The sequence below is a fragment of the Artemia franciscana genome, chromosome 20, assembly GCF_032884065.1.
Source record: "Artemia franciscana chromosome 20, ASM3288406v1, whole genome shotgun sequence".
Taxonomy (NCBI): Eukaryota; Metazoa; Arthropoda; class Branchiopoda; order Anostraca; family Artemiidae; genus Artemia; species Artemia franciscana.
Window position 1 is genome coordinate 22,883,539 of NC_088882.1, and position 27,753 is coordinate 22,911,291.

General features: G+C 37.7%; 1 protein-coding gene across 1 annotated transcript in view; it reads right to left on the minus strand.

The window, feature by feature from the left end:
- LOC136039913 (RNA-binding protein with serine-rich domain 1-A-like) overlaps positions 1-25,649 on the minus strand; it is a 44,850-nt gene extending 19,201 nt beyond the window's left edge. Inside the window, exons 1-4 of the mRNA XM_065723905.1 lie at positions 25,519-25,649; positions 7,003-7,167; positions 2,795-2,956; positions 77-338 (exon numbers count right to left, since the gene is read on the minus strand). Coding sequence (XP_065579977.1) covers positions 77-338; positions 2,795-2,956; positions 7,003-7,167; positions 25,519-25,520 — 591 coding nt within the window. The 5' untranslated portion in view covers positions 25,521-25,649. The remainder of the gene's footprint in view (positions 1-76; positions 339-2,794; positions 2,957-7,002; positions 7,168-25,518) is intronic.
- Between the last annotated feature and the right edge of the window lie 2,104 nt (positions 25,650-27,753).

The following is a 27,753-nucleotide window of genomic DNA, read 5'->3' on the forward strand; positions in this document are numbered from 1 at the left end:
CCCTTTTCTTGTGCAGATGGGGTATAATGTGTTACCAAACGCTATTTAAATTATAATATTAAAGCAGGAGACAAACCTTAGACACGTTTTTTGTCAAATGTCCAATATGAATCTTACACGGTTTCAAAGGCGACGGCGATCTTCTTTTACGATCTCTAGATATACTTCGGCTTCTTCTGCGAGCATCAGGACGACGCAAAGGTGAGATTCCTTTACGTTCAGTGCTTCGTCTCTTATCAGGACTTCGACGCCTCTCAGCCCGCTCAGGGCGCTTTTCAACTCGGTCTATCGAACGACGTTTCTCAACAGACTTCTCAATAATTTCTTTTTTTCCGGCTCTGAAAACAAAACCAAGTAATAGACCTGCACTAAATCTCAACCCTGAAAATAAACTATATGCATAAAAGAAGCTAGTAACTTCAGAAGCAGATAAATTTATTCATTTTACACGGCATCTTGATATTTTTGTTGTTTCAAATCATTTTGTTGGTTCGAAGTCTAAGTATGTTGCTTTATACCACATAAACCTGCTGTCTAGTTTTTCTGGCTTCCTTTATCGACACTTTTTGGGAGAGTTCCTTTTTTCGAACCCTCACCAAGTACTGTATTGTTGTAAATCTCTTTGATTTCTTTGCGAGTGCCATCTACTACTTCGCCATCTATACTATTTCCAAACTATACTTACAGTAGCATCTATATTTTTGAACAATAGAGTCATCATTATCTCTGATAAGGCAAATAGAAGAGGGACAGCTACCTATTGCATGAGTCGTTGTACCTGACGGGAAAGGTTCGCTTAATCTGAGAGGATTAGGTAGAAAGAACTGTCACTCCCCTTGCTAATTGGACTCCCTGGGTAATCTGAACGAGAATTCTCTGAAAGCAGTCTTCTAAGAATTTATTCAGCTCTCGAAGTTTTCAGATCTGCGTAGTGATACTATCAAACGAAAATTTTGCCTGCCGTATTTACTTGATAATTGATTTTTAGAACGAATTTGGATAACGATTATTGGGCTTTACTTCGTTTATCGCAAGGTGTTTTGACGAAAGTGACCTTGAAATGTGATCGACACTGGTGTTAAATGTAGTTTTGAACTTGGTTCCTGATGTATGGAAAAGGGCATAAAGACGGATGTGTTTATTAACAAAGGACTCATGTTTTTTGATCATGCAAGGAATGTGGTAGAGAAGCAACTGCTGTGAGCTTAAAATGAAGGTGAATTGGGTACAATGAACGACTACACGAATGTAAGAAGAATTAAAACTTGAAAGATAATGCAAAAATAATTTGACGCTGTGTAAAAGACGGTAAAAAGCTTCCAATATTCGCAATCCTGGAGCCGAAGTCAGGTTCCACATATGAGATGAAATCAGTCTATATTACTGCCGAAGTGGATGCATTTCCATGGAAAATGGACACTGAGTTATAAGAAGTGTCACGGAAGCTTTAACAAGCCAAGTTTAAGCAAGAGTTTAAAATTTTTTGAAGAGTTCAAAAACCAGTTCCCTGCTTTATTGCCATCACCTAAGCCACTGGATGTAGTAAAACCAAGCCATTGTATGTAACCATTGGATGTAGTAAAACAAAGCCATTGTATGTAACCATTGGATGTAGTAAAACCAAACCATTGTATGTAACCATTGGATGTAAAACCAAGCCATTGTATGTAACCATTGGATGTAGTAAAACTAAGCCATTGTATGTAACCATTGGATGTAGTAAAACCAAGCCATTGTATGTAATCATTGGATGTAGTAAATTTGACGATTCGGGGAGGCGCAAAAACTTTATAACAAGTTTGATCCAGGAAGATCAATTGCTAGATGATACAGTACTCAGACGGAGAAACAAAGAATGGCAGCTATCTTAATCTTCGAAACAAAGACCCTCAGAAGTACCCATAAGATCAAAAATCGAATGGTTGATTCTTAGTTCATCAGCATCGTGAAATGGTTGCCCAATAATGTGGCAGAAGATGATTTGATGAGTCTCTCGAAAGACTATGAGAAAGTGATAAGGTCCGGAACCTCGCGAGCGTTTAAATTGTACTATTCTTTGAAAAGTTCACTGTCTGCTGTCATAGCAACCACGATTAAATTTGGCTTCGAACCATTCCGTATTGAAGAATTCTTCTTTTACCAAAACGGTGTTATCGATGCCAATAGCCTTCTTCTTACGTAATGGTTACTCGTAAGTAACCATTTCTTCTGTATTTTGTAAGTTATTTGAAATCGCACTGTTTGGTGAGATTTATGATTGGTTCCAGATACGACTGGTGATTATTAAATGTTGGAAATCCATAGAAATGAGAAAATCTCGATGATCCTGAAAGTCAGAAAACATCGAACACAGTTAGCACTTGAATTCTTTCTCAGTCCCCTATGTGCTGAAGTGCATCTATGTAGCCCTCTAAGGAGATTTTTACAAGTCCACCAGGAATTACTCTCGACAGAAGTCCAAGCCATTGTAGTTACTGTGCTTTAAGCCTTTTCAGTATGGAGTAATAGCATTTCCACCTTTTTTTTTACCCCTTTTGCAACGGACTCCCGACCCTCTAAAATTTTAGTTGCGTGCGCCTGTACTTAACATAGCAAAAAAGGCGTATAAACACTGGATGTATTTTCTTATTTATTCCACACTTCAAAAAATATTACAAGAATTAGACAAGGCAAAATTTGGCTTTTTCAGTAAACAGCATGTTTAAAAAAAAGGGCTAGACAAAGCAACCCCAATAGCTCATGGAAACACAAAAAAAAAGATTACAGCTTAGAATAAAAATAGAATTAAACTAACCTCCTGTCTTTTTTAACAGGCGCTCCCTCTGTCGATGAAGCACTACTGCTACTCGTTGTACTGGTTACACTACTACTTTTGGAGGTCGTTGATGAAGATGAGGAGCTTCTTGAGCTGCGTGATGAAGCAGACGATGAACGAGAGCTCCGTGATGAATGAGAACTGCAATCAAGAATAGTTTTTATGACTAAATATAAAATTATATATTTTAAAATTAATTTTTCCATTTCTAAGAAAGATAGGGTCCTTAGGATTACTCCTAATCCGTTCTCATTAAAATATGAAAAAAACAAACATTGTTTTTTCGTTTGTGTAGTGGAAATATGTTTTGGTCGAACTTTGGGGGAATTCCGTGATCTCCCTCATCTTCTGCTAAAATGGGCATCCGAAGTCTAAACACTTATGGATTCTTTTTTTTTTGGGGGGGGAGAGGCTTGCAAAACGTGGGGTAGCCTGGTAACCATGATAAGTGGCAGTGTGCATGCCTAATTGAAAATTGTTGGCAAATTTTGTCAGAAAATTCTAGTGCTTCCATAATCCCCGAAATTTCGAGGATTTTCCCCAAAATCTTTGTGCCTCTCTCCCCCCTTAAACAAAAGATAAGTTCCACGAATATCTCCGAATATCACCTTTTGGCTGAGGGTTGACACTCATGATGATTTATTAATCCACGGCCGGTAACTTACCACTTTTACCTTACTTAACATAATTTTTTCACTACTGTCCAAAACTTCGGTCTCAGTTACTTACTACCCATTAAAAACCATAAAGAGACCATTGAAATATAGGCCTTTCTTCATTTATTAGTAAAACTATCGTGTTCATAAGATTATAGCATTTCATCAAATGTTATACGGTTCTCTCGTGAGTCAGGGCAAAGAATTTTATTTGAAGACGTTTTTCTTTGCTTGAATTTTAAACATCAATAGAAAAAGGGTATTGTGACAGCTGGATTACGAGGTTAAATTTTGTTTTCTATTGCCATTCTGTCTGATTTTTAAAAGTCAGGAAATACAAGGGAATTCAGTTGGAGAAGGAGAATCGTCCTATAATGAAAAAAGTTTATTTTACATGGTCATTATAAAATCAAAGCATCGTACCTATGCAGGGAGGGGGGGAGGGGTCTCATGGTAAATTTAGAGATGTTTTCATTACTGAGCAACGAATTAGGCGAACATACCAATCGATGCCTTTTGTATGCTCTTTCCGAATATAATAGTCGTTTTACTCGAAAATTAGATGGACCCTTATAGATGATGTCTGCCTCTTATTTTTGGCTGTAGAAAAGGGTAAAATTTAAAGTTATGTTACGTTATATTATGTTAGTTTATGTTAGGTTAAATGTGGTTCTAAATATCAGAAATGGGTTAAAAACCCAAGCTAACCAAACCTAATCTATTCTTATCTAACCTGTTATCATCAAACCTTGCATTAAACATATATATATATATATATATATATACACTAGCTGGGTCCCGCCGCATGTCCCCCCGCTGGGCTGGCATGCTTCTATATATAGATTCTCATTGTCCCTTGTGTTCTGGGTCCTAGCAACGCTATGTCATTTTTGGATCGAATTGATGACGTAAATTGGACATTCCTAATCTGGCCCTTTCTCATTGAGCCGCAAGCCTGGTTTCGAGTTGCTCTGATGTTCCCTTTTTGGTGACATCGTAGGATAATTATACACGCAGTGCTTTTGTAATATAGCGACATGCCTTCTTTTTTTACTATCTCTATTAGTCGCAAGCCTGGTTTCACGTGGCGAACATGACGTCATTTATAGATTTTTATCTTTTATTACAGTTTTTCCTTTTTATATTTTTTTTTCTTTAGTTTTTTAATTTTTTTGACTTCATAATTTCGTTTTGTTCTTTTTTATTTTTTTTCTTTTTTTTAGTTTCTTTTTTTTCTTTTTTTAGTTTCTTTTTAATTCTTTTAAGTTTTTTTTAGTTAGTTTATTTTTTATATATTGACGTCATACTTAGTGACAGCGACAGTGTAACGATAAAGATAGTGTAACGGATAGACGGACACTACATTTATATATATATATATTAGCTGTTGGGGTGGCGCTTCGCGCCGACCCCCACAAATAGTTGGTGGGGGGGCTTCGCGCCCCCCCGCGCGCGTAAGTCGTTACGCGCCATTGTAGTTGTGTCCCTGTGTCCCACCTGTGAACATAGATAGAAATATATATATATATATATATATATATATATATATATATATATATATATATATATATATATATACGTTTTTAACTATGTAAAACTTGCGAATATACCACATTCTTCGCTGTCCCATTGTCTGTGCATATAAATAGATTGTCAGGTTTACCGACTCTTGAACATGCAACATATAATTGTGCATGGGAAAACAATCCGTATTCAGATCTATACCTCATGATTCTAATGATTGCCCTTAAACTTTGTTGATGGTGATTGCTAATCGACCATTCCCTGTGTCGCCGTCGTCATTTATATATCCCCCTGTGCTCCCCGGCGTCCCCGTTGTAGTTGTGTCCCTGTATCCCGGTCGTCATTTATATTCCCTGTGTCCCGGTCTTCATTTGTGTCCCGGTAGCCCAGTCTGTAATTTCTCTTTGAGTGTCCCGGTCGTCATTTATATTCCTTGTGTCCCGGTCGTCATTTGTGTCCCGGTTTCCCAGTCTATACATTCGTTTTTGAATTGGTCTTTTTTTAGTTTTTAGTTTTTTACCTTTTTTTAGCGATACCTCATGATTCTAATGATTGCCCTTGAGCTTGATGGTGATTGCTAATCGAACATTCCCTGTGTCCCCGTCGTCATTTATATATCCCCCTGTGCCCCCCGTTGTAGTTGTGTCCCTGTGTCCCGGTCGTCATTTATATTCCCTGTGTCCCGGTCATCATTTGTGTCCCGGTCTGTATAAACATTCGTTTTTGAATTGGTATATGATGAAATAAATTTTTGTGTTTTTCCCCGTTTTTTCTTTTTAGTTTTTTTTTGGTTTTTACTTTTTTTTAGTTTTTTTTTCTTTTTTCTTTTTATTTTTTTGTAGTTTTTACCTTTTTAGTTTTTTTTATTTTTATTTTTTTTTAGTTTTGGTTTTCTCCTTTATTTTTCAGGTTTTTTCCTTTTTTAATTATTTTTTCTTTTTTAGTTTTTTTAGTTTTTTAGCTTTTTTAATAGTTTTAGTTTTTTTTATTTTTATTTTTTGTAGTTTTTACCTTTTTTTAGTTTTTTTTTACTTATGTCCTGGTCGTCATTTATACTCCCTGTGTCCCGGTCGTCATTTGTGTCTCGGTGCTTTGTTGATGGTGATTGCTAATCGAACATTCCTTGTGTCCCGGTCGCTTTCTCTTTGAGTGTCCCGGTCGTCATTTATATTCCCTATGTCCCGGTGTCCCGGTCGTCATTTGTGTCCCGATGTCCCGGTCTGTAATTTCGTCAGTCGAAAACATGACGTCAGTCGACACACGAACATGACGTCACTCGACAGACACACACACACACAGACAACTTATTTTTATGTATATATAGATTTTTACTTTTTTTAGTTTTTTTTTACTTATGTCCTGCTCGTCATTTATACTCCCTGTGTCCCGGTGCTTTGTTGATGGTGATTGCTAATCGAACATTCCTTGTGTCCCGGTCACTTTCTCTTTGAGTGTCCCGGTCGTCATTTATATTCCCTATGTCCCGGTGTCCCAGTCGTCATTTGTGTCCCGATGTCCCGGTCTGTAATTTCGTCAGTCGAAAACATGACGTCAGTCGACACACGAACATGACGTCACTCGACAGACACACACACACACAGACAAGTTATTTTTATTTATATAGATTTTTACCTTGTTTTTAGTTTTTTTTTTTACTTATATCCTGGTCGTCATTTATACTCCCTGTGTCCCGGTCGTCATTTGTGTCCCGGGGCTTTGTTGATGATGATTGCTAATCGACAATACCTTGTGTCCCGGTCTCTTTCTCTTTGAGTGTCCCGGTCGTCATTTATATTCCCATGTCCCGGTGTCAGTCAACACCGTGAAAACATGACGTCAGTCAACACACAAACATGACGTCACCCGACAGACAGACCCACACATCCACAGACAACTTATTTATATATATATATATATATATATATATATATATATATATATATATATATGTATGTATGTATGTATATATAATCACGCTTTACAACCAATAACTATTCAGAGTCAGACCTGCTGCTAGACACAGAGCTAGATCTTCCGCGTTTTTTCTTATCATCTTTCTCTTTTGGTTTCTTTTTTGCATCTGAACTTTTCTTCCTATTCTTTGTATCTTCACTTGTATCAGAGTCTGATCCACTGCTGCTGGAACTTGAACTTTTGGTTTTAGATACAGCCCTACAAAAGAATAAAATATAAGCAACAAATATAAAACAGATAGGGATAAAAATTAAATAAAAAGGCAATAGAATTGAACATGAAATTAAACTAAAGGATAGCCATGAACGGGGAGTTCCCCTTTAAAACTTGAAATATAGAGGCTAAGAAGAAAATGCCTCATTGAGTTCACTTCTTTGATAAGTGACATCAAATGAGAGCCTATCTATTGTACCATAGCCTAGGCCTATGATTACCCGATTGGGACAAAACGATTCATTACGAAGACATTATGCATCATATATATATATATCTGCATTGTTTCCTTCCCCCTTCATCAGAACTCTTTTCCTAAAGGTTTCCAATTGATCACCCAGCCTAGAAAGACACAAGAGGGTACACTTACCCAAACTTTAGATCTAGTTTGGTGATACCTAAATCAATATTTTACCATATTCAGCGCAATAGCGCTGCCTAGAAAAATAGCAGTTCAGCAACACTGCCTAGGAAAAGAGCAATATGATTTCAGTGTAGACTATTATTAAAAAAAAATTATTTTGCCCTGACCAATTTGCATGGAAGAAACAGTATTAGAAACTTTGGAGAGGGGCTTATTTAATTGAAATTAGTTCCAGTGCCCTTTTTTAGAGATGAGTGATTGGAGGGCAGCCACCCCTCCCCTACTTAATTTTTAGATGAATATTGAGATATTTTCTTTTTTGTAACTATGTCAAACTTAATATTCCTGAGACTTCGAGGAATGAATATCAAACAACTGGTAATAACAAACTGTGAGTAGTGGCCAAGCCTCAAAAAAAAAAAAAAAAAAAAAAAAAAAAAAAAAATGATGACAATATAAACATCAAGAGAATAGGATTTTCAGGCTGATTCCAAATATGTAAAAACTTTTTGACTTTAAAGTTACCAATCAAAAGCTACAAGCCTCAAAATGTTGCATTATTTTCAAAAAAGGGGGGAAACATCCACAAAAATACACTTGATTTTGTCGAAAATCACATTCAGCACATAAGAGAGCCCTTTTACAGAGGTTTTAAGTTCCTATTGAAAAAAAAAACATGGAATTTTGCATTTTTTCTTTACCAGAAGAAAGATCACATTTGTAGGTTTTTTTTTGTGTGTGTGTGTGTATGTTTTGTTAAGGGTGATTTTATCAAACCAACTATCCTAAAAATAGTGTTCATTCGAGTGGAAATTAGCAATTCTAGTCCCCTTTTAAGGGGCCAAAAAATTGTGCCACAGGAAAGTGGCGTTCTCTGTCATTTTGAGACACAAATCTATGATTTTGCCCCAAATACGACCAATTCTGAAAAGGTCAATCAATTTTAAAATGCTAAAAAATTAAATTAAGTCCTGGACAGCCATGAATTCTTTACAAAGATCAATGGATAATATTTTCTTTTATTTTGAGCCTTCATTAAACTAAGTTGATTCAGCTAATCTATATATATATATATATATATATATATATATATATATAAAAATAAGTTGTCTGTCTGTGTGTCTGTCAGGTGACGTCATGTTTCTGTGTCGACTGACGTCATGAAGTTAGTTGTCGTCATTTTTTCTATGACGGTGACGTCATTAAAGATATTTAAGACATATATGTTCACGTAGAAATCTATTAATGGTTAAGTTTAAAATGACTGATGAACTTACAATGGCAAAAGCCGATGAAGATGCTCAAAGAGTCTATGCCAAAAAACTTGCTGCAGATAGAGAAAGTCAGAAAAGAAAGCGTGCCGAGGAATCAAAAGAACAGCAAGGAAACAGGCTTGAGGCTGATAGAGAAAGAATGAACAGAAAGCGTGCCGAGGAACTACCAGAGCAACGCGAAAGCAGACTTGCTGCTAAAAGAGAAAGTGAAAAAAGAAGGCGTGCCGAGGAATCACAAAAACAGCAAGAAATCAGGCTTGCTGCTGATAGAGAAAGTAAAAAACCAAAGCGTGCCGAGGAATCACAAGAACAGCAAGAAATCAGGCTTGCTGCTGATAGAGAAAGTAAGAAAAGAAAGCGTGCCGAGGAATCAGAGCAACCTGAAAGTTATCGCCTGGCATTCAGGTACAGCCCAGTCGATGATTATAGCTTGAGTAGATGTGTTCAAATCGGGACAATGTCTAAAATTTGTCCCTATTGCAAGGCCTTGAAATTCAATGGTGAAACAATGGGAATGTGTTGCGCCTCAGGAAAAGTTAAGCTTCCTCTATTGGCTGCACCACCAGAGCCATTGAAGACTTTCCTTACTGGAACTACGTCAGAATCTAAGCGTTTTTTGTCACAAATCAGAAAATACAACTCATGTTTCCAAATGACGTCGTTTGGAGCCCAAATCGAAAATCCAGATCAATTTATGTCTACTTTCAAAGTAAAAGGGCAAATTTATCATAGAGCAGGGTCCCTTCTACCATTCTCAGGCGAGAATCATAAATTTTTACAATTGTACTTCATCAGTGATAGAAATTCTGAATTGAATGCACGTCGCGAAATTTCTCCCAACGTTGAAAGGACAATCGTTTCCCAATTGCAACATCTTTTCCACGAAAATAATAATTTAGTGCGTCTGTTCAAAACAGCCATCGATTTGATGCCTACTGATACGCATAAAATTGTTATTTCCGCTGACAAAACGCCTCCTGGCCAACATGTGCGTAGATACAATGCTCCAACTATCGACGAAGTGGCAATCGTTATGGTCGGTGATCAGTTTTTACCTCGAGCTATTATTCTTCATAAGCGAAACGCTCAGTTGTTAAGAATTGCTGAAACTCATCGATGCTACGATGCCCTACAATATCCTATCATTTTTTGGGATGGAGCCGACGGCTATCACTTTAATATTAAATTGATGAATCCAGCCACTAACAAAGAAATGAATAAGAAATGCAGTGCAATGCATTATTATTCCTATAGACTAATGATTCGGCAGGATGAAGAAAATTATATTTTAAAATGCCGTGAATTGTTTTACCAATTTGTCGTTGATATGTATGCTAAAATTGAATCAGAACGTTTGCTATATATCCGCCTGAATCAGACCAAGCTCCGTTCTGAACAATACATTCATTTGCGAGATGCAGTTATAAATGACAGTAATACCACAAACGTTGGAAGATTAACAATTTTACCTTCGTCATATGCTGGCAGTCCCCGTCATATGCATGAATATGCTCAAGATGCTATTGCGTATGTTCGTCTCTATGGTCGTCCAGATTTATTTATTACATTTACATGTAATCAATCTTGGGACGAGATACTGCAGCTTTTACTTCAAGGACAATCGGCGGTTCATAGACATGACATTACGGCCCGTGTCTTCCGGCAAAAGTTGAAATCACTGATAAACTACATAGTAAAACTTGAAGTGTTTGGGTCAGTGCGATGCTGGATGTACTCAGTGGAATGGCAAAAACGAGGTTTGCCACACGCACATATACTAATCTGGCTACATAAAAAAATTACTTCGAACGAAATTGATGATGTGATTTCCGCTGAAATACCTGATAAAAATGTCGATAAGGGGTTACATGATATTATTGAAAAAAATACGATACATGGACCTTGCGGTGCACTGAACGAAAATTCACCATGCATGGCCAAAGGAAGGTGCACAAAGCAATATCCTCGACTTTTAGTATCCAACACAATTACTGGCAATGATGGTTACCCACAATATAGAAGAAGATCTACTGAAGATGGCGGTAAAACAGCAATAATAAAGAAGCGTAACGGTACCACCATCGAAGTAGATAACCAGTGGGTTGTTCCATATTCCCCATTATTATCAAAAACATTTAATGCACACATAAACGTTGAATACTGTAACTCCGTAAAGGCAATCAAATACATATGTAAATACGTCAACAAAGGCAGTGACATGGCAGTTTTTGGCTTGCAGCCCGAAATCAAAGATTTCGTCATTAGAAAAATGTGGTATAGATCTTAATACTGATTGTTTTTCCCATGGACAATTGTATGTTGCATGTTCGAGGGTCGGTAAACCTGAGAATCTATTTATATGCAGCGACAATTGGACAGCAAAGAATGTTGTATATTCGCAAGTTTTACGCAGTTAATTTGTATTGTATCTATCTATCTATCTATCTATATAAAAACGAGTTGTGTGTATGCATGTTTGTTTGTTTGTAAAAAGAGCGTTTGCATATGACGTCATTATTAGTACATACGGCTTTGTATATGCACAGACAATGGGAAAGCCAAGAATGTTGTATAATCGCAATTTTTACGTAGTTTAACTCCTGCAGACGAAATGAATGCTTGCCTGAAAAATTCTAATTTATGGGCACACGTAAAAATATTAAAATTAACTACAAATATGCGTGTCCGATTGCAAAACGATGACTCTGGTCAAACATTTTCAGATCAATTGCTGGCAATTGGAAACGGACAGCTCCCAGTAGTGGGAAAGCCAAGAATGTTGTATATTCGCAATTTTTACGTAGTTTGACACACATATATAAATCTATCTATATTCACAGGTGGGACACAGGGACACAACTACAATGGCGCGTAACTAATATGGCGCGTAACGACTTACGCGCGCGGGGGAGCTTGGGGGCGCGAAGCGCCCCACCAACTAGGTGTTGGGGTGGCGCGAAGCGCCACCCCAACAGCTAGTATATATATAAATAAGTTGTATGTATGTTTTGACGACTGACGTCATTATAAGGATTGATCATTATGACGTTATGTATGTATTTTGTATATGGCGTCATTATAAGTATATAAGGCTTTGTATATTACGTCATTATAAGTATATGAGGCTTGCGGTTCAAAGAGAATATTTAGTATAAATCTTACAATGGCAAAAGAAACAGCCGAGGAATCAAATCGTGCGAGAAATTGCAGTATAAATCCTACAATGGCAGAAGAAACGGCAGAGGAAGCGGCTCAAAGAGATATTGCCAAAAGGCTTACGGCTAAAATAGAAAGTAAGAAAAGAAGGCGTGCCGAGGAATCACAAGAACAACGTGAAAATAGGTTTACAGCTCAAAGAGAAATTACCAAAAGAAAGCGTGCCGAGGAACCACAAGAGCAACGTGAAAACAGGCCTGCGGCTCAAAGAGAAATTACCAAGATAATGCCAAAAGAAAGCATGCTGAGGAATCACAAGAGCAACGTGAAAATTGTCGCCTGGCATTCAGGTATAGCCCAATCGATGATAATAGCTTGAGTAGATGTGTTCAAATCGGGACTAAAACAGCAATAATAAAATAGCATAACGGTATAATAAGCGGGAAGCGCCCCCACCAAATAGGTGTTGGTGGCTAGTTTTTAGTAAAAATATGTTCTGTGATGTATGATTGTGCATCAGCTATTATGAAGAGGGGTGGTGGTTTATTTTGTAAGCAAGGACTTTTGAGGCCAGATACCCCAAAGAGTGCATTTCAATACCCAAATTGTCTAATTCTCCATGGGTCCTAATGTAAATTTAGAAGATAAGGGAGGGTAGGAATTAATCTCTTATATCCCTTCATTCAGACAAAGACTGAATGAGGGCAATAGCTCCCTTATTAATGCAGAATAACATTATTTTCAATTACATACACAATTCATATGAAATTAAAAATAAAATTTGTGAAAGAAAATAAATTTTAAAAACAAGGTTTCTCAAATGAAACCTTCTCAAGCACCAAAAGACTCTCATATTCTTGAATTTGCAGCAAGATCAGCAATTCCACAGGTGTCAGACCAAGTCAACTTTGTCTATTTGAAAAAATTGGCAAAAACTTTGTGGAATAAAGAATGTAAGAAAGGTGTAGAAGCAATGAAAAAGGCCACAAACTGTCATTACTGTAAAAAACTTCTAATTTTGAGAAAAGCTGAGGCAATTATAAAGAATGAAAGTTCTTAAGCCAAACTGACCAGACATGACAACAAACAACAAAGAGAGATAAAACTCAACAAAAAAAAACTCAAACGAGACTGCAGCCAGTAAAGAGAAAAGAGATGAAAGACTAAAATAACCTGGATATTTCGCTTTTGAGTTGCTTTGATGTTCTCATTGAAGTAACTCGAATAGCTTCTTTTCCCTACGTGGATCAGTAGCGACAATTGTATCTATTATTATTGATGGTGGTCTTATTTGTTTTTATGGCACTTGGTATTAACCAAGTGACATATAGCAATCGCAAATTCTGTCCGTCTGTCTGTCTGTCGGTCCCGGTTTTGCTACTTTAGGCACTTCCAGGTAAGCTAGAATGATGAAATTTGGCAGACGCATCAGGGACCGGACCAGATTAAATTAAAAGTCATTTTCCGGATTTGACCATCTGGGGGAGTAGGGGGCCGGTTAATTCGAAAAAATTAGAAAAAATGAAGCATTTTTAACTTACGAACGGTTGATCATATCTTAACGAAATTTGCTTTTTGGAAGGATATCGTGTCTCAGAGCTCTTGTTTTATATCCCGACCGGATCTGGTGAAATTGGGGGGGAGTCGGGAGGGGGAAACCTAAAAGCTTGGAAAACACTTAGAGTGGAGGGATCGCGATGGAACTTGGTGGGAAAAATAAGCACAAGTCCTAGATACATGATTGACATAACCGGAACGGATCAGCTCTATTTGGGGTAGTTAGGGGGGGGAACTCTGAAAAATTAAAAAAATGAGGTATTTTTAACTTACGAACAGGTGATTGGATCTCAATGAAATTTGACATTTCGAAGGATATTGTGTCTCAAAGCTCTTATTTTAAATCCCGACCGGATCTGGTCACATTGGGGGGAGATTGAGGGGGAACCAAAATCATGGAAAACGCTTAGAGTGGAGGGATCGGGATGAAACGTGGTGGGAAAAATAAGCAGATCTTAGATACGATATTGACAAAAATGGAACGGATCCAATCTATTCGGGGGGGTGGGTTAATTCTGAAAAATTAGAAAAAATGACGTATTTTCAACTCACGAAGGAGTGATCGGATCTTCATGAAACTTCATATTTAGAAGGACCTCGTAACTCAGATCTCGTATTTTAAATCTCAACCGGATCCAGCGTCATTGGGGGGGGGGGCAGAAATCTTAGAAAATACTTAAAGCGGAGAGATCAGGATGAAATTGGATGAGAAGAATAAAAACAAGTCTAAGATACGTGACATAACTGACATAACTGGACCGGATCCACTCTCTTTGAGGAGTTTGGGTGGGGGGGGGGGGGTAATTCGGAAAAATAAGGTATTTCTACCTCATTGTCCCTAAAAACTTGTGCTTATTCTTGCCATCAAGTTTCATCCCGATCTCTCCGCTCTAAGGGTTTTCCAAGATTTCCAGTTTCCAAGATTTCTTTTCCCCCTCCAACCCTCTATGTCCACGGATACGATTCGGATTGAAAATGGAGCATCTGAGGCATAAGATCTTTCTATAAATCAAGTTTCATTATGATCCAATCACTCATTCGCAAGATACCTCGATTTTCACGTTTTCCAAGTATTTCGGTTTCCCCCTCCAACTCCCTTCAATGTCACCGGATCTGGTCAAGATTTAAAATGAGAGTTCTAAAGCACAAGATCCTTCTAGATATCAAATTTCATTAAGATCTGATCACTCGTTCATAAGTTACAAATACCTCATTTTTTTCTAATTTTTCCGAATTACTCCCCCCCCCCGCGCAACTCCACCAAAGAGAGCGGATCCAGTCCGGTTATGTCAGTCACCTATCTTGGACATGTACTTATTCTTTCCACCAAGTTTCATCCTGATCTCTCTGCTTTAAGCAGTTTAGAAGATCCCCCCCCCCTAATGACACTGGATCCGGTCGGGATTTAAAATAAGAGATCTAAGTTTCGAGGTCCTTCTAAATATGAAATTTCATTAAGATACAATCAATCTTTCGTAAGTCAAAAATACCTAATTTTTTCTATTTTTTTAGAATTAATCCCCCCCAGCTCCCCCAAAGAAAGCAGATCCGTTCCGGTTATGTCAGTCACGTATCTAGGACTTGTGCGTATTTTTCCTACCAAGTTTCATCCCGATCCCTCCATTCTAAGCGTTTTCCAAGATTTTAGGCTCTGCTCTCCCAACTTCCCCTTCACTGGATCCGATCGGGATTTAAAATAACAGCTCTGAGACACGATATCCTTCTTAAATAAAATTTCATTAAGATCCAATCACTCCTTCACAAGTTAAAAATGCCTCATTTTTTTCAGAATTAACCCTCCTCCCCCAAAGAGAGCAGATCCGTTCCGGTTATTTCAGTCACGTATCTAGGACTTATTATTATTTTTCCCGCCAAGTTTCAGCCCGATCCCTCCACTCTAAGTGTTTTCCAAGATTTTAGGTTCCCCCCCCCAACTCCCCCCCCAATGTCACCAGATCCGGTCGGGATTTAAAATAAGAGCTCTGAGCCCCGATATCCTTCCAAACATCAAATTTCATTAAGATCTTAAATTCATTAAGATCTAAAAAATTTCATAGATCTGATCAACCGTTCGTAAGTTAAAAATACCTCATTTTTTCCAATTTTTCAAAATTACCCCTCCCCAACTCCTTCAAAGAGAGCGGATCCGCTCCGGTTTTGTCAATCACGTATCTAGGACTTGTTCTTATTTTTCTCATCAAGTTTCATCCCGATCCCTCCATTCTAAGCGTTTTCTAAGATTTAGGTTCACCCCCAACTCCCCCCAATTCCGGCGGATCTGGTCGGTATTTAAAATAAGAGCTCTGAGACACGATATCCTTCCAAACATAAAATGTTATTAAGATCTCATCACCCGTTCGTAGGTTAAAAATACTTCATTTTTTCTATTTTTTCCAAATTAACCAACCGCCACTCTCCCCCCAGATGGTCAAATCGCGAAAACGACTATTTCTAATTTAATATGGTCCGGTCCCTGATACGCCTGCCAAATTTCATCGTCCTAACTTACCTGGAAGTGCCTAAAGTAGCAAAACCGGGACAGACAGACCGAAAGAATTTGCGATTGCTATATGTCACTTGGTTAATACCAAGTGCCATAAAGACTAGCCTTAACCCTATACAATATGTTTAGAAAACTCTAAAGTTAAACCTGTTGATCAGATAACATACTTGGGACTCCTTATTGGTTCATCTCTTAAACATACTTGTGAGCTGCTAGTATCCCATATTCAGTGCTGCATTTGCATATGCTTAATTCACTAAAGCAAAGCCTTGCCTTAATAGAGCAACACTTACAATTCTGTAAAACACAATTGCAATGCCCAACTTTCTTTACCATGCACCGTAATGAAAAATCTTTAATCAAACAAATAATAACAAGAGCTAAGAGTTCATATGGCACTTGTGATAAGGTTGGAAGAGCCAAGAGCTCATATGGCATGAGCTCTGACAAAATTCTAAGAATCAATAGATTAATTTAAAAGGAAAATCAGAGGCTTAATGCCAATTAGGACTTAACAAAAGAGCTCTGAGACACGGGCTCCTTCTAAATATCAAAATTCGTTAAGATCTGATCACCCATTCATAAGTAAAAAATACTTCATTTTTTCTGATTTTTCCTCTCCCTTCAGCCCCCCAGATGGTCCAATCGGGGAAAACGACAGTTATAAAGTCAATTTGTGGAGGTCCCTGACACGCCTACCAATTAATTGTCCTAGCACATCCACAAGCACCAAAATTGCCAGAGCACTGCCCCCCTAACTACCCCAAAGAGAGCGGATCCAGTCCGGTTATGTCAATCACATATCTATAACATGTGCTTATTCTTCGCACCAAGTTTCACCCCAATCTCTCCACTCTAAGTATTTTCCAAGATTTCTGGTTTTCCCCTCCAACTCCCCGCAACGTCACCAGATCTGGTCAGGATTTAAAATAAGACCTCTGAGACATGAGTTACTTCTAAGTATCAAATTTAGTTAAGATCCGGTCACCCATTTGTAAGTTCAAAATACCTCAATTTTTCCAAATTAACACCATCCCCCCCAACTCCCCCAATGAGAGCAGATTCAGTCAGGTTATGTCAATCATGTATATAGGACTTGTGCTTATTCTGTCCACCAAGTTTCATCCCAATCTCTCCACTCTAAGCGTTTTCCAAGATTTCCTGTTTTCCCCTCGTCCAACTCCCCTCAATATCACCCTATACGGCAAGGATTTAAAATAAGAGCTCTGAGACAGGAAGTCTTACTAAATATCAAATTTCATTAAGATCATATCACCCATTTGTAAGTTGAAATACCTATATTTTCTTTAATTTTTCATCTCCCTCCAGCCCCACACATAGTTGAATCGGGGAAATGACTTTTATCAAGTCAATTAGTGCAAGTTCCTCACATGCCTACCAATTTTCATCGTCCTAGCATGTCCAGAAGCACCAAACTTGCCAAAGCACTGGAAATCCCCCGAACTCCCCCAAAGAGTGGATCTAGTCCAGTTATGTCAATCACATATCTAGAACTTTTGCATATTCTTCCCATCAAGTTTCATTCTGATCTCTCCACTCTAAGCATTTTCCAGGGTTTCCATTATCGCCCCTCTACCCACTGTGTCCCCGGATCTGATTCAAATAATATCTGAGACATAAGACCTGTCTACATATCAAGTTTCATTCAGATCTGATGACCCATTTGTAAGATAAAGATACCTCAATTTTCATGATTTCCCATCCCTCCAGCCCCCCCCCCTGATGGTCGAATTGGGGAAATTACTGATATCAAGTAAATTTGTGCAGGTTTCTAACACGCCTACCAATGTTCTTTGTCCTAGCACATTCAGAAGCATCAAACTTGCCAAAGCACTGAAATACTCCCCCAAAGAGTGGATCCAGTAAAGTTAGGTCAATCACATATCTAGAACTTGTTCTTATTCTTCCCATCAAGTTTCATCCTGATCTCTCCACTCTATGCATTTTCCAAGATTTCCATTTTGGCCCCTCCACCCCATATGTCCCCAGATCTGATTCAAATTGAATATCTGAGACATAAGATCTTTCTACACATCAAGTTTCATTAAGATCTGATCATCCATTTGCAAGATAAAAACCTCAATTTTAATGATTTCCCATCCCTCCAGCCCCCCAGATGGTCAAATCAGGGAAACGACTGTTATCAAGTCAATTTGTGCAGGTCCCTGACATGCCTACCAATTTTCATTGTCATAGCATGTTCAGAAGCACCTAACTTGCCAAGGCACTGAACCCCCCCCCCCCCCAACACCCTCAAAGACAGCAGATCCGGTCCAGTTATTTCAATAATGTATCTAGGACTTGCGCTTATTTTTCTCACCAAGTTTCATCTGATCTCTCTACTCTAATCTAATTTCCTCTAATTTTCCAAGATTGCCATTCCCCCCCCCTCAACTCCCCCCAATGTCACCAAATCTGGTCGGGATTCAAAATAACAGCTGTGAAGCATGAGATCCTTCAAAATATCAAATTGCATTAAGATACGATGACCAATTCATAAGATAAAAATATCTCATTTTTTCTATGTTTTCCAAATTAACCATCCCTCCACCCCCCCCCCAGATGGTTGAATTGGGGAAATAACTGTTTCTATTTTAATCTGGTCGGGTCCCTGATACGCCTGCCACCTTTCATCATCCTAGCTTATCTGGAAGTGCCCAAACTAGCAACACCAGGTCCAAGACAGACAGTATTGCTTCAAATTTGATATATACCTACTGTACTTTCTCTTCCCCCATGGGGTAAAAATACAAAACTGATTAAACATTATAATATCATAGAATCATATACTGCTATGTGCAGTGTGAATTTCTTGAAGTGGAGGTTGCATCAGTTTTTATGGCACTTGGTATCTACCAAGTGACATATAGCAATCGCAAATTCTGTCAGTCTGTCTGTCAGTTCATTTGGGTTTATTAAAAAAGAAATATAACAGTCATAACATACATAATCTCTCATCTCTATGCAAAAAATGCATGCTGAGTCATTTACCACCTCAAAAATAAATATACACCATGGTTCTCCCTCCACTCCTCAATACAACCATGGCCCCTACCAACAAAACCATCCTTACAAATCCCCATTTCTTCATCCAAGAGGAAACCACTCCAACCCCCACACAAAAAACTCAATAAAGGCGAAAATCACTTTTCTATTTAAAATCTTTATTCAAATTAAACTAATTCAAAACAAAATAATTCTTTATTCTCTTTTTGAAAGAACCAAGAGAGCTCCTACCTTTCAGTTCAAGTGGTAGGGTATTGTAAGCCTTAGCACAGATGATGTCAGGCAAATAATCCGATCTCACTGTTGGCATATGTCGAATATGGATCTGAGCAGATAGTCTTGTAATTGGAAGATGCTGTTCAGATACCAAACAGAATAGATTCCTAAAAGGCGGTGGAAGAAAGCCGGAGAGAAATCTGAAAGCAAAAACCAAGCAGGAAAGCTTAAACAGCGATTTCAGCAAGAGATAATCTTCTGTGTGTTTGATGATCTTCAAGGTATTCTTGTGGATGGAATCCAGTTTTTTCAGATGGGATTTGAACGTCAACTGCCATACAATTGCGCAATAATATAAGTGGGGTTTAATGAGTGCATTGTAGAGAAGGGTAAGGGTTTTACGTAGGAATGTGTGCTTCAGTTTCTTCATGATACCCAGATTCCTTGAAAGCTTTACTTCTACAGCATGGATGAGAGGAAGGAAAAAAAGGTTTTCATCTACTATTATTCTTAAATATTTTGCACATTCATTTGCTGGTTGTTGAACCTTTCCACAAAACGTCACAATTCCTGTTATTTCTGGGTGAAGGGTTCCTATCCTAGAAAATAATAGGATGCAAGATTTTTTGACATTGATGACAAGTTTGTTGGCATCCATCCACAGATAGGTCTCTTCTATGATGTGTTCAATCTTCTGCTGGAGTGAAGGCATATTGAGTCTGCAGCAGGTCATTGTAGTGTCATCAGCAAATACTATAAGTTCATCTTGCTTGTTAGTAATGTCCTCAGATGTTTGATCAAAGCATAGGTTGCAGCATTTTGGATCGTCATGATTCGGGTTAAGGATACGAGTTAGGTCATTTACATGGACTAAAAACAAAGACGACCAAGGATAGATCCTTGGGGCACACCAAATTTCACAGTAGTGTTGTTCTTTGGGTCATCACCAATGTAGATGCATCTATTTTGAAGGTAAGATTCAAACCATTGTAGGGCTATCCCTCTCACTCCAATATGTTGCAGCTTTCCCAGTAAGATTGTATGATCCATACTGTCAAATGCTTTCTTGTGTCAATCAATGTAGCAGCTGGCAGAAGACCTGAGTCAAGTGCTCTGTTGATGAATAAACTTAAGGATGCCAGAGCGTCTTCTGTTGAATGACCAGGTCTGAAGCCAAACTGACGACTATTAAAAAATCCTTTTTTTTCAAGAAACTGTAAGGGTTTTTCAAAAACTTTTGAAAAAACAGATAGAATTGGTATGGGTTGGAAGTTCAATGGATTGTCCTGAGGGCCCCCTTTATGCAGAGGGATTAGTCTTACTTTTTTTTAGTATCAAAGGAAAAACACCACTTCTTAGAGACAGATTTATCAAATAAGTTAATGGCTCTAGGATAGAAGGGAGAACTGTTTCCAGGGCTTTCATGTGTATCCAGATGCTGATAGCTCTACTTCAGTTGATGTCACAGGAATTATTGCCATTGATTTGGTGCACGCTGAGCCAAGGTAATGCTTGCAGGATTTCTGGGGACTTCTTGCAGAATTAGATGTAATTCCTCCTATCCCTGCAAAAACTGTACCGAGTTCTTTTGCAACCTGAGTGGGTTCCATAACAGTCTCCCCGTTGACAAAAAGTCTGAAGGCAATTCTGCTCTCTTATCATTTGATTGTAAAATCGAATTAATGACCTTCCAGACTTTTTGTCCATCTTTCCCACTTCCCAACATTTTGTTGTTCACATAATCTCTTTGCTTTCCTCAGAACTGAACAAAGGCATTTCTTATAAATCTCATATCTCTCTAGGTTTTCATGGTTTGGGTGGTTTCTGTAATTTGCCCATAACTTGTTTTTCTTATTTATGCACTTGAGTAAGCTTTCAGTAACCCATGGACATATTGAGGTATTTTTCCTACTATGGTTTCTTGGTTTCTCTTTAAAACAGCATGTTTTATATGCAGCTACAAACGCATTGTGGAAAATTCCAAACCTTTGTTTGTATCTTCATTTGCTAGGACACTGTCCCAAGAAACTTATTTTAACTCATCATTTAACAGTTTAAGATTAATTACTTATAGATCCTGCTTAGTTCTTACAAGCAGTTGGCATCCTCGCTGTGTTGAAGATAGTGTGTGAAGGAAAATGATCAGATGTGTCACTGGTGATGACTGATACCTTCACTGGACATAATGTAGAAAAAATATTGTTGATCAGTGAGTGGGTGTTTTCTGTTACTCTAGTTGGAATCATAATTGAGGGGTAAAGATAAGACCCTGACATAATAGTGAGAAGATCCACAGAGCTGTTTGTTAAAGTAAAGGCTAGATTAATGTTAAAATCACCCATGATGATCACATCTTGGTTCTGGTTTCCTATCAGCTGTAAAATTGGAGTTAGTATTTCCATAAATCTGTCCTGGTTTTGCTACTTTAGGCACTTCCAAGTAAGCTAGGACAATGAAATTTGGCAGGTGTATCAGGAACCAGACCAGATTAAATTAGAAATTGTTGTTTTCCCGATTCGACCATCTGGGGGGGCGAGTGGGGGAATGGTTAAATTGGAAACATTAGGAAAAATGAGGTATTTTTAACTTATAAACGGGTGATCAGATATTAATGAAAATTTATGCTTGGAAGGATATTGTGTCTCAAAGCTCTTATTTTAAATCCCGACCATATCTGGTGACACTGGGGGGAGTTGGGGGGGCCTAAAATCTTGGAAAACGCTAAGAGTGGAGGGATTGGGATGAATCTTGGTGGGAAAAATAAGCAAAAGTAGTAGATAGGGGATGGACATAACCGGAATGAATCTGCTCTCGTTTGGGGTAGCTGGGGGGGGGGGTTAATTCTGAAAAATTAGAAAAAATGAGGTATTTTTAAATTACGAATGGGTGATCTAATTTGATATTTAGAAGGATATTGTGTCTCAGAGCTCTATTTTAAATCCTGAATGGATCTGGTGACATTGAGGGGAGGGAACCTAAAATCTTGGAAAATGCTTAGAGCAGAGGGATCAGGATGAAACTTGGTGGAAAAAATAAGCAGAAGTCCTAGATACGTGATTAACATAATCGTAACGGATCCGCTCTATTTGGGGGAGTTGGGGGGGGGGGGGGAGACTTTATTCTGAAAAATTAGAAAAAATGACATACTTCTAACTTACAAAGGAGTGATCAGATCTTAATGAAACTTCATATTTAGAAGGACCTCATAACTCAGATCTTTTATTTTAAATCCCTACCGGATCCAGCGTTGTTGGGTGGGTAGTTGGGGGAGGGGAATCGGAAATCTTGGAAAATACTTAAAGCAAAGAGATCAGGATGAAACTGAGGTGATCAGATCTAAATGAAACTTGATATATAGAAGGATCTTATGTCTCAGATGCTCCATTTTTTACTTGAATTGGATCCTCGGACACTGGGGGTTGGAGGGGAGAAACAGAAATCTTGGAAAACGCTTAGAGTGGAGAGATTGGGATGAAACTTGGTGGGAAGAATAAGCACAAGTTCTAGATACATGATTGACATAATTGGACCGCATCTGTTCTCTTTGGAGGAACTGAGGGTGTTACTTAGGAAAAATTAGACAAATTGAGGTAATTTTAACTTAAGGATGGGTGACCAGATCTTAATGAAATTTGATATTTAGAAGGAACTTATGTCTCTGAGCTCTTATTTCAAATCACGACCAGATCTGTTGACATTGGGGGGAGTTGGAGGTGGAAATCAGACATTGGAAAATGCTTAGTGGAGGAATAGGGATGAAGCTTGATGGGTAGAATAAGCAAATGTCATAGATACATGATTGACATAACTGTACTGGATTCACTCTCTTTGGGGGAGTTAGGGGGTGGTGTTCAGTGCTTTGGTGATTTTGGTGCTTCTGGATGTGCTAGGACAATGAAAATTGGTAGGGCTGTCAGGGAGCTGCACAAATTGACTTGATAAAGTTGTTTTCCCAATTTGACCATCTGGGGGCTGAAGGGAGAGGAAAATTAGAAAAAATGAGGTATTTATAACTTATGAGTAGATGATTGGATCTTAATGAATTTTGACATTTAGGAGGACATCATGACTCAGAGCTCTTATTTTAAATCCCAACTGGCATTAAGCCTCTGATTTTCCTTTTAAATCAATCTATTGATTCTTAGAATTTTGCTAGAGCAAAGTTGTGAAGCTGAAAATAGTTTTGTTGTGCTTCATTTAAGCAAAAGATCTTTTTTGCAAGGTTCCACTTTTATAACACATTGATTTTTAAAGGTCAGGACCTTCTAAAGAGAGAAGGAATGGAGGTAGGTATTTCAATATACCTTCCCAGGATATACTTTAGCCTGAAGACTCATCCCTGAAAGTTTCTTTTTCCTAACCTAAACTCTTTTGAAGATTGTCAAAAGTAGCTAAAGTAGAATTTTACCCAGATCCTGAGTGATCTTGACCAGAAATGAGCAAAGTTTTGAAGCTGAAAATACTTTTTGGGACTTGTATGATCTACTCACTACCTAAAATTCTTCTAATATGTTTTTCTGATATTCAATCTTAATGAAATATAAATACCCTACCTTCTTGGTGAAATTCTGACCAATAACTTGTCAGCATAAATTAAAAATGTGTTCTCTGTTTTGACAAGCAATTAAAAATAATAAAACTATATTTAATCATAATTTATAGAATAAATAGCAAGCAATAAAAATTATATTTTTAAAATCAGAAGAAAATCAGCTTTCTGTTAATATGTCAAACAAAATGAAACACTGAGAGGATACATATGTCAAAATAGCATAACTGGTATTTCCAAGAAGAGGTCCTTGTATGTAAGTCCATAAACTAATGATTTCTATTGCCTGATCTTAAATAATTTATTAATAACCATATTGACACATAGCTTTGATTTTTAACTATACATTAACATATACAATTTTTCTTAATTCTTTGTTGGTGACATAGTATAAGGGTTTTAGTTTTAAATAATTTTACTCAATTGGATACTGGTTTTTACCCTATATATTTGCACCTTAGAGGGGGTGGGGTAAAGTATAATGGGTCTGCCTGCCTAATGAATTAGGTACAATTATTCTGCCTATTATGCAGTAAGAGTTGTTTTCTAACTTCCCACAGTCAAGTATTTTACACCTTCCCCTGCCCTAATGTAAAAATATAAAGCCCAAATTATATATTTTCTATCCATTCTGTCACTTCTCTTTGTCTTGTCTCATACTAAGCTGAAAGAAACTAACAAAAAAAAAACAGTTCAGTAATGCATTAGTGAACAAGTAACTAGAACAGTATGATGCAGATCATAATAGTACCTACTTTCTTGTAGGCCTACTTAATTTAATCAGAAGATCTATTTAGCAAGGTTTGACTTTTATAACACCAAAAAATTTTAAGATCATCTAAAGTTAGCATCCACTAGAGGGAGAAGAAGTGGAGATAGGTACTTCAAAAGGTAAAAATTCTAGTTTAGTGATGTCTTGCTATCTTGGAAAGGGGTTAGGTTAGAAAAATGAAGCTTTCAGGGATGGGTCTATAGGCTAAAGTATGTCCTGTGAAGGTGTTTTGAAGTACCTACCTCTACTCCTTCTCCCTCTAGAGGGTCCTGATCTTTAATGACGTTTAAAAATATGTGTTATAAAAGTGAAACCTTGCAAAATAGATCTTCTGCTTGAATGAAGTACAACAAAATTGTTTTCAGCTTCACAACTTTGCTCAATTCTAATTTCTAAGGTATTAAAGATAAGCATATACATTTCCTAAATTTTGAAAAACAAACATTGATATGGATCAGAATTCTACTCAAATAAGAGGAATTGCAGTTTCAGAACTAAAGGCAGAGAAAAAGCAACTGGTAACTGAAAATTAAGTTTAAGTATTGTTTTGTCAAAATTTCATTCATTGCAGACCTAGGCGAATTTCATGGCCCTCTAGAAGGAGAAGAAATGGAGGTGGGTACTTTAAAATACCTTCCTGGGATATAGGCTACTTTAGCCTGTAGACTCATTCCCAAAAGTTTCGTTTTCCTAGCCTAGCCCCTTTCCGAGATAGCAAAAGGTCACTAAACTACAATTTTACCATTAAAAATACCTTTCCAAAACATACTTTAGTCTGTAGATCCATCCCTGAAAGTTTAATTTTTCCCAACCTAACCACTTTCCAAAATACCTTATCAAGAATTTTCCCTTTTCAAGATAGCAAAAAGCCCATAAACTAGAATTGTACCCAGACTCCTTGTCCTGAACCATACTTACATTCTGTATTAGCAACAACAAGCTCAGGCTCTCCTTATTTCAATTTTACAGAAGAGGCTTCCTTGGTTTTTTCCTTTCTTCAATAAATAGAAACATTGCGAGACGCTCGGAATTCGGGTTCTTCTGGGAGTCAATCCCACTGTAGTTCAGAATGAGCGGAATTACAGACTATGATCGCTATGTGTATCTTTTGAGGAAAGGTTTTTAATTCTCTCGTGAAATCTTTCGATCTCGGATAATTAGAATGAAAATGTTGTCTTTTTTCTAGTATATCCTATGTAAATTTGGCCATACAATAGCATTTTGAGGTTTGGCTCATGGGATTTTTAGAATGGAATATGTTAGTGGAAACTGGCCAAAACCTGACCTTTATTCTTTTTCTATCTATGCCTGCTGCTAATGAAATTAATTGCTCACCATGTTCTGTAGAAAGATAACTGTGATATAAAATAATATAAAAATCTAATTTTATGCCTTATTTATAATGAATCTCATAAACTTTTCGTGGCTCGCAATTAATAAATTATCATCCTTTTGTAAAGACATCGTGTCCCCGTCTTTTTATCTTCCATTCCTTTTGACTCCAGATAGGAATCATAGACAGGCTAGGACCATATACTTCAATACCCGTAGTGGGGGATACTTGTAACAAGTCTCAAACTTCCATCCCTGGACATTGGAGGAAATCCGTCAGCGCCCCTCAAAGCGGCGGAAGAGTGTAACCATCACTAGCTCACTAAGCTTCACACTGAGCAAAGTGATGGCTGGCACAATCAGGGTAGGCCTCATCACTAGGAACTTAGGTAAAAAAAAACGAGCCAACCATGCTATGGCCTTCTCATGTCTTCTTCGACCAAGGTCCACTTCGACATTAGATAAAGAAGTTCGACCGGCCCAACAATAGAGCTTTCGAACCGATTTGAAGCCTTTAGTTCTGATGACAATCTAAAGCGAGGTAAAAGATGGATGAACATTAAAGATAACGAGAGAGATTTTTGATGAGATCCTAGGCCGGACAAAAATCAAAAGATGGCACTGGATTAGCATTAAAACCCTGTCAATAGTCAGTGAACAAAAACAAAAGAGAGTGATCGGAAAAAAGAAGAAGAAAGAACAGAGCTGCAAAGACAGCTCAAGCGCTTTTTGCCTTAACCTGCACCAAATACGCGAAGATGCTACGTTCTTATTAAGGAAGTCAACACGTTCACAAAGCACACGCAACTTTACCAGATCATGGTTGTGGCGTCGGACGCAACCTAGTAAAAACAGAACTCTAGCTCACAGTAAAGTAAAGTTTAAAAACACTTTTTTGAAAAAAACAGTCAAATAAGCAAGAGTCATCATGTAAATTTGATTCAGTGCTGTTAACTATTATTTCGATTAATCTTAATGGTGAAAATTTATTCTGAAAATAAAGTTACTTCAATTTCGAAAATTGCCCGAAACCAATCGAAATTGACGCTAGATTAAAATGAAGAAGGTAGTATTGGAGTTATCACAGTGAAAAACCCTAAGTAGGAAAATTACGATCCTCATCCTGAGCAACAAGGAAAATAACTTTTCCGCTTTGGAAGTAGTGACGCATGTCCTTTTGTTTTTATGTCCCTGCTAATGTGGCACTGAAATATCGCAGAGATGTTTAAGGGCTCATTTGAAAGCTATTTTTTATATAAAAGCTTTCATAAGTAATAATGTAAAGGGCGATTTTTGACCAAAAAAGGCCCCTTCATAAACAAAACGACATACCACAGGTATCTTTTAACAAAATGGAATAGAACACGTCTCTTTTGAACAGCTGCTTGGTTGGGGTATGATGTCATATTTGAGTGGCTCCATTACCTGATTTTCCGTGCCTCGTTCTTTACTAGGCGCCAGCTAAGAAAAAGCCAAAAAACTTTGTCCTGTGTATTTCGGTTACTATGGGCTGGATTTTATCCTCGCTAATTTGTAGCTGTTGTTGCGAGTAAGATGCTGCCTAGTTAAATATGAGGATTCTTTGGTCAATTTTCTCCTTACCTAACGTTACCTCTTACTTCCCATCTTTTGCAGCTTTTTCTTCGTAACAAAATACAGAAAGCGCAAACAGTCTTAGTCACTTGTCGGAAGCCCCTACTGGAAGCATACCTGTATGCAAAGAATCCTTAGAATACAGCTACATAACTAATCTCCAACTCACATATACGTCGAATGTATAATCTATCTTTATCTATCTATATATATAAAAACTAGCTGTTG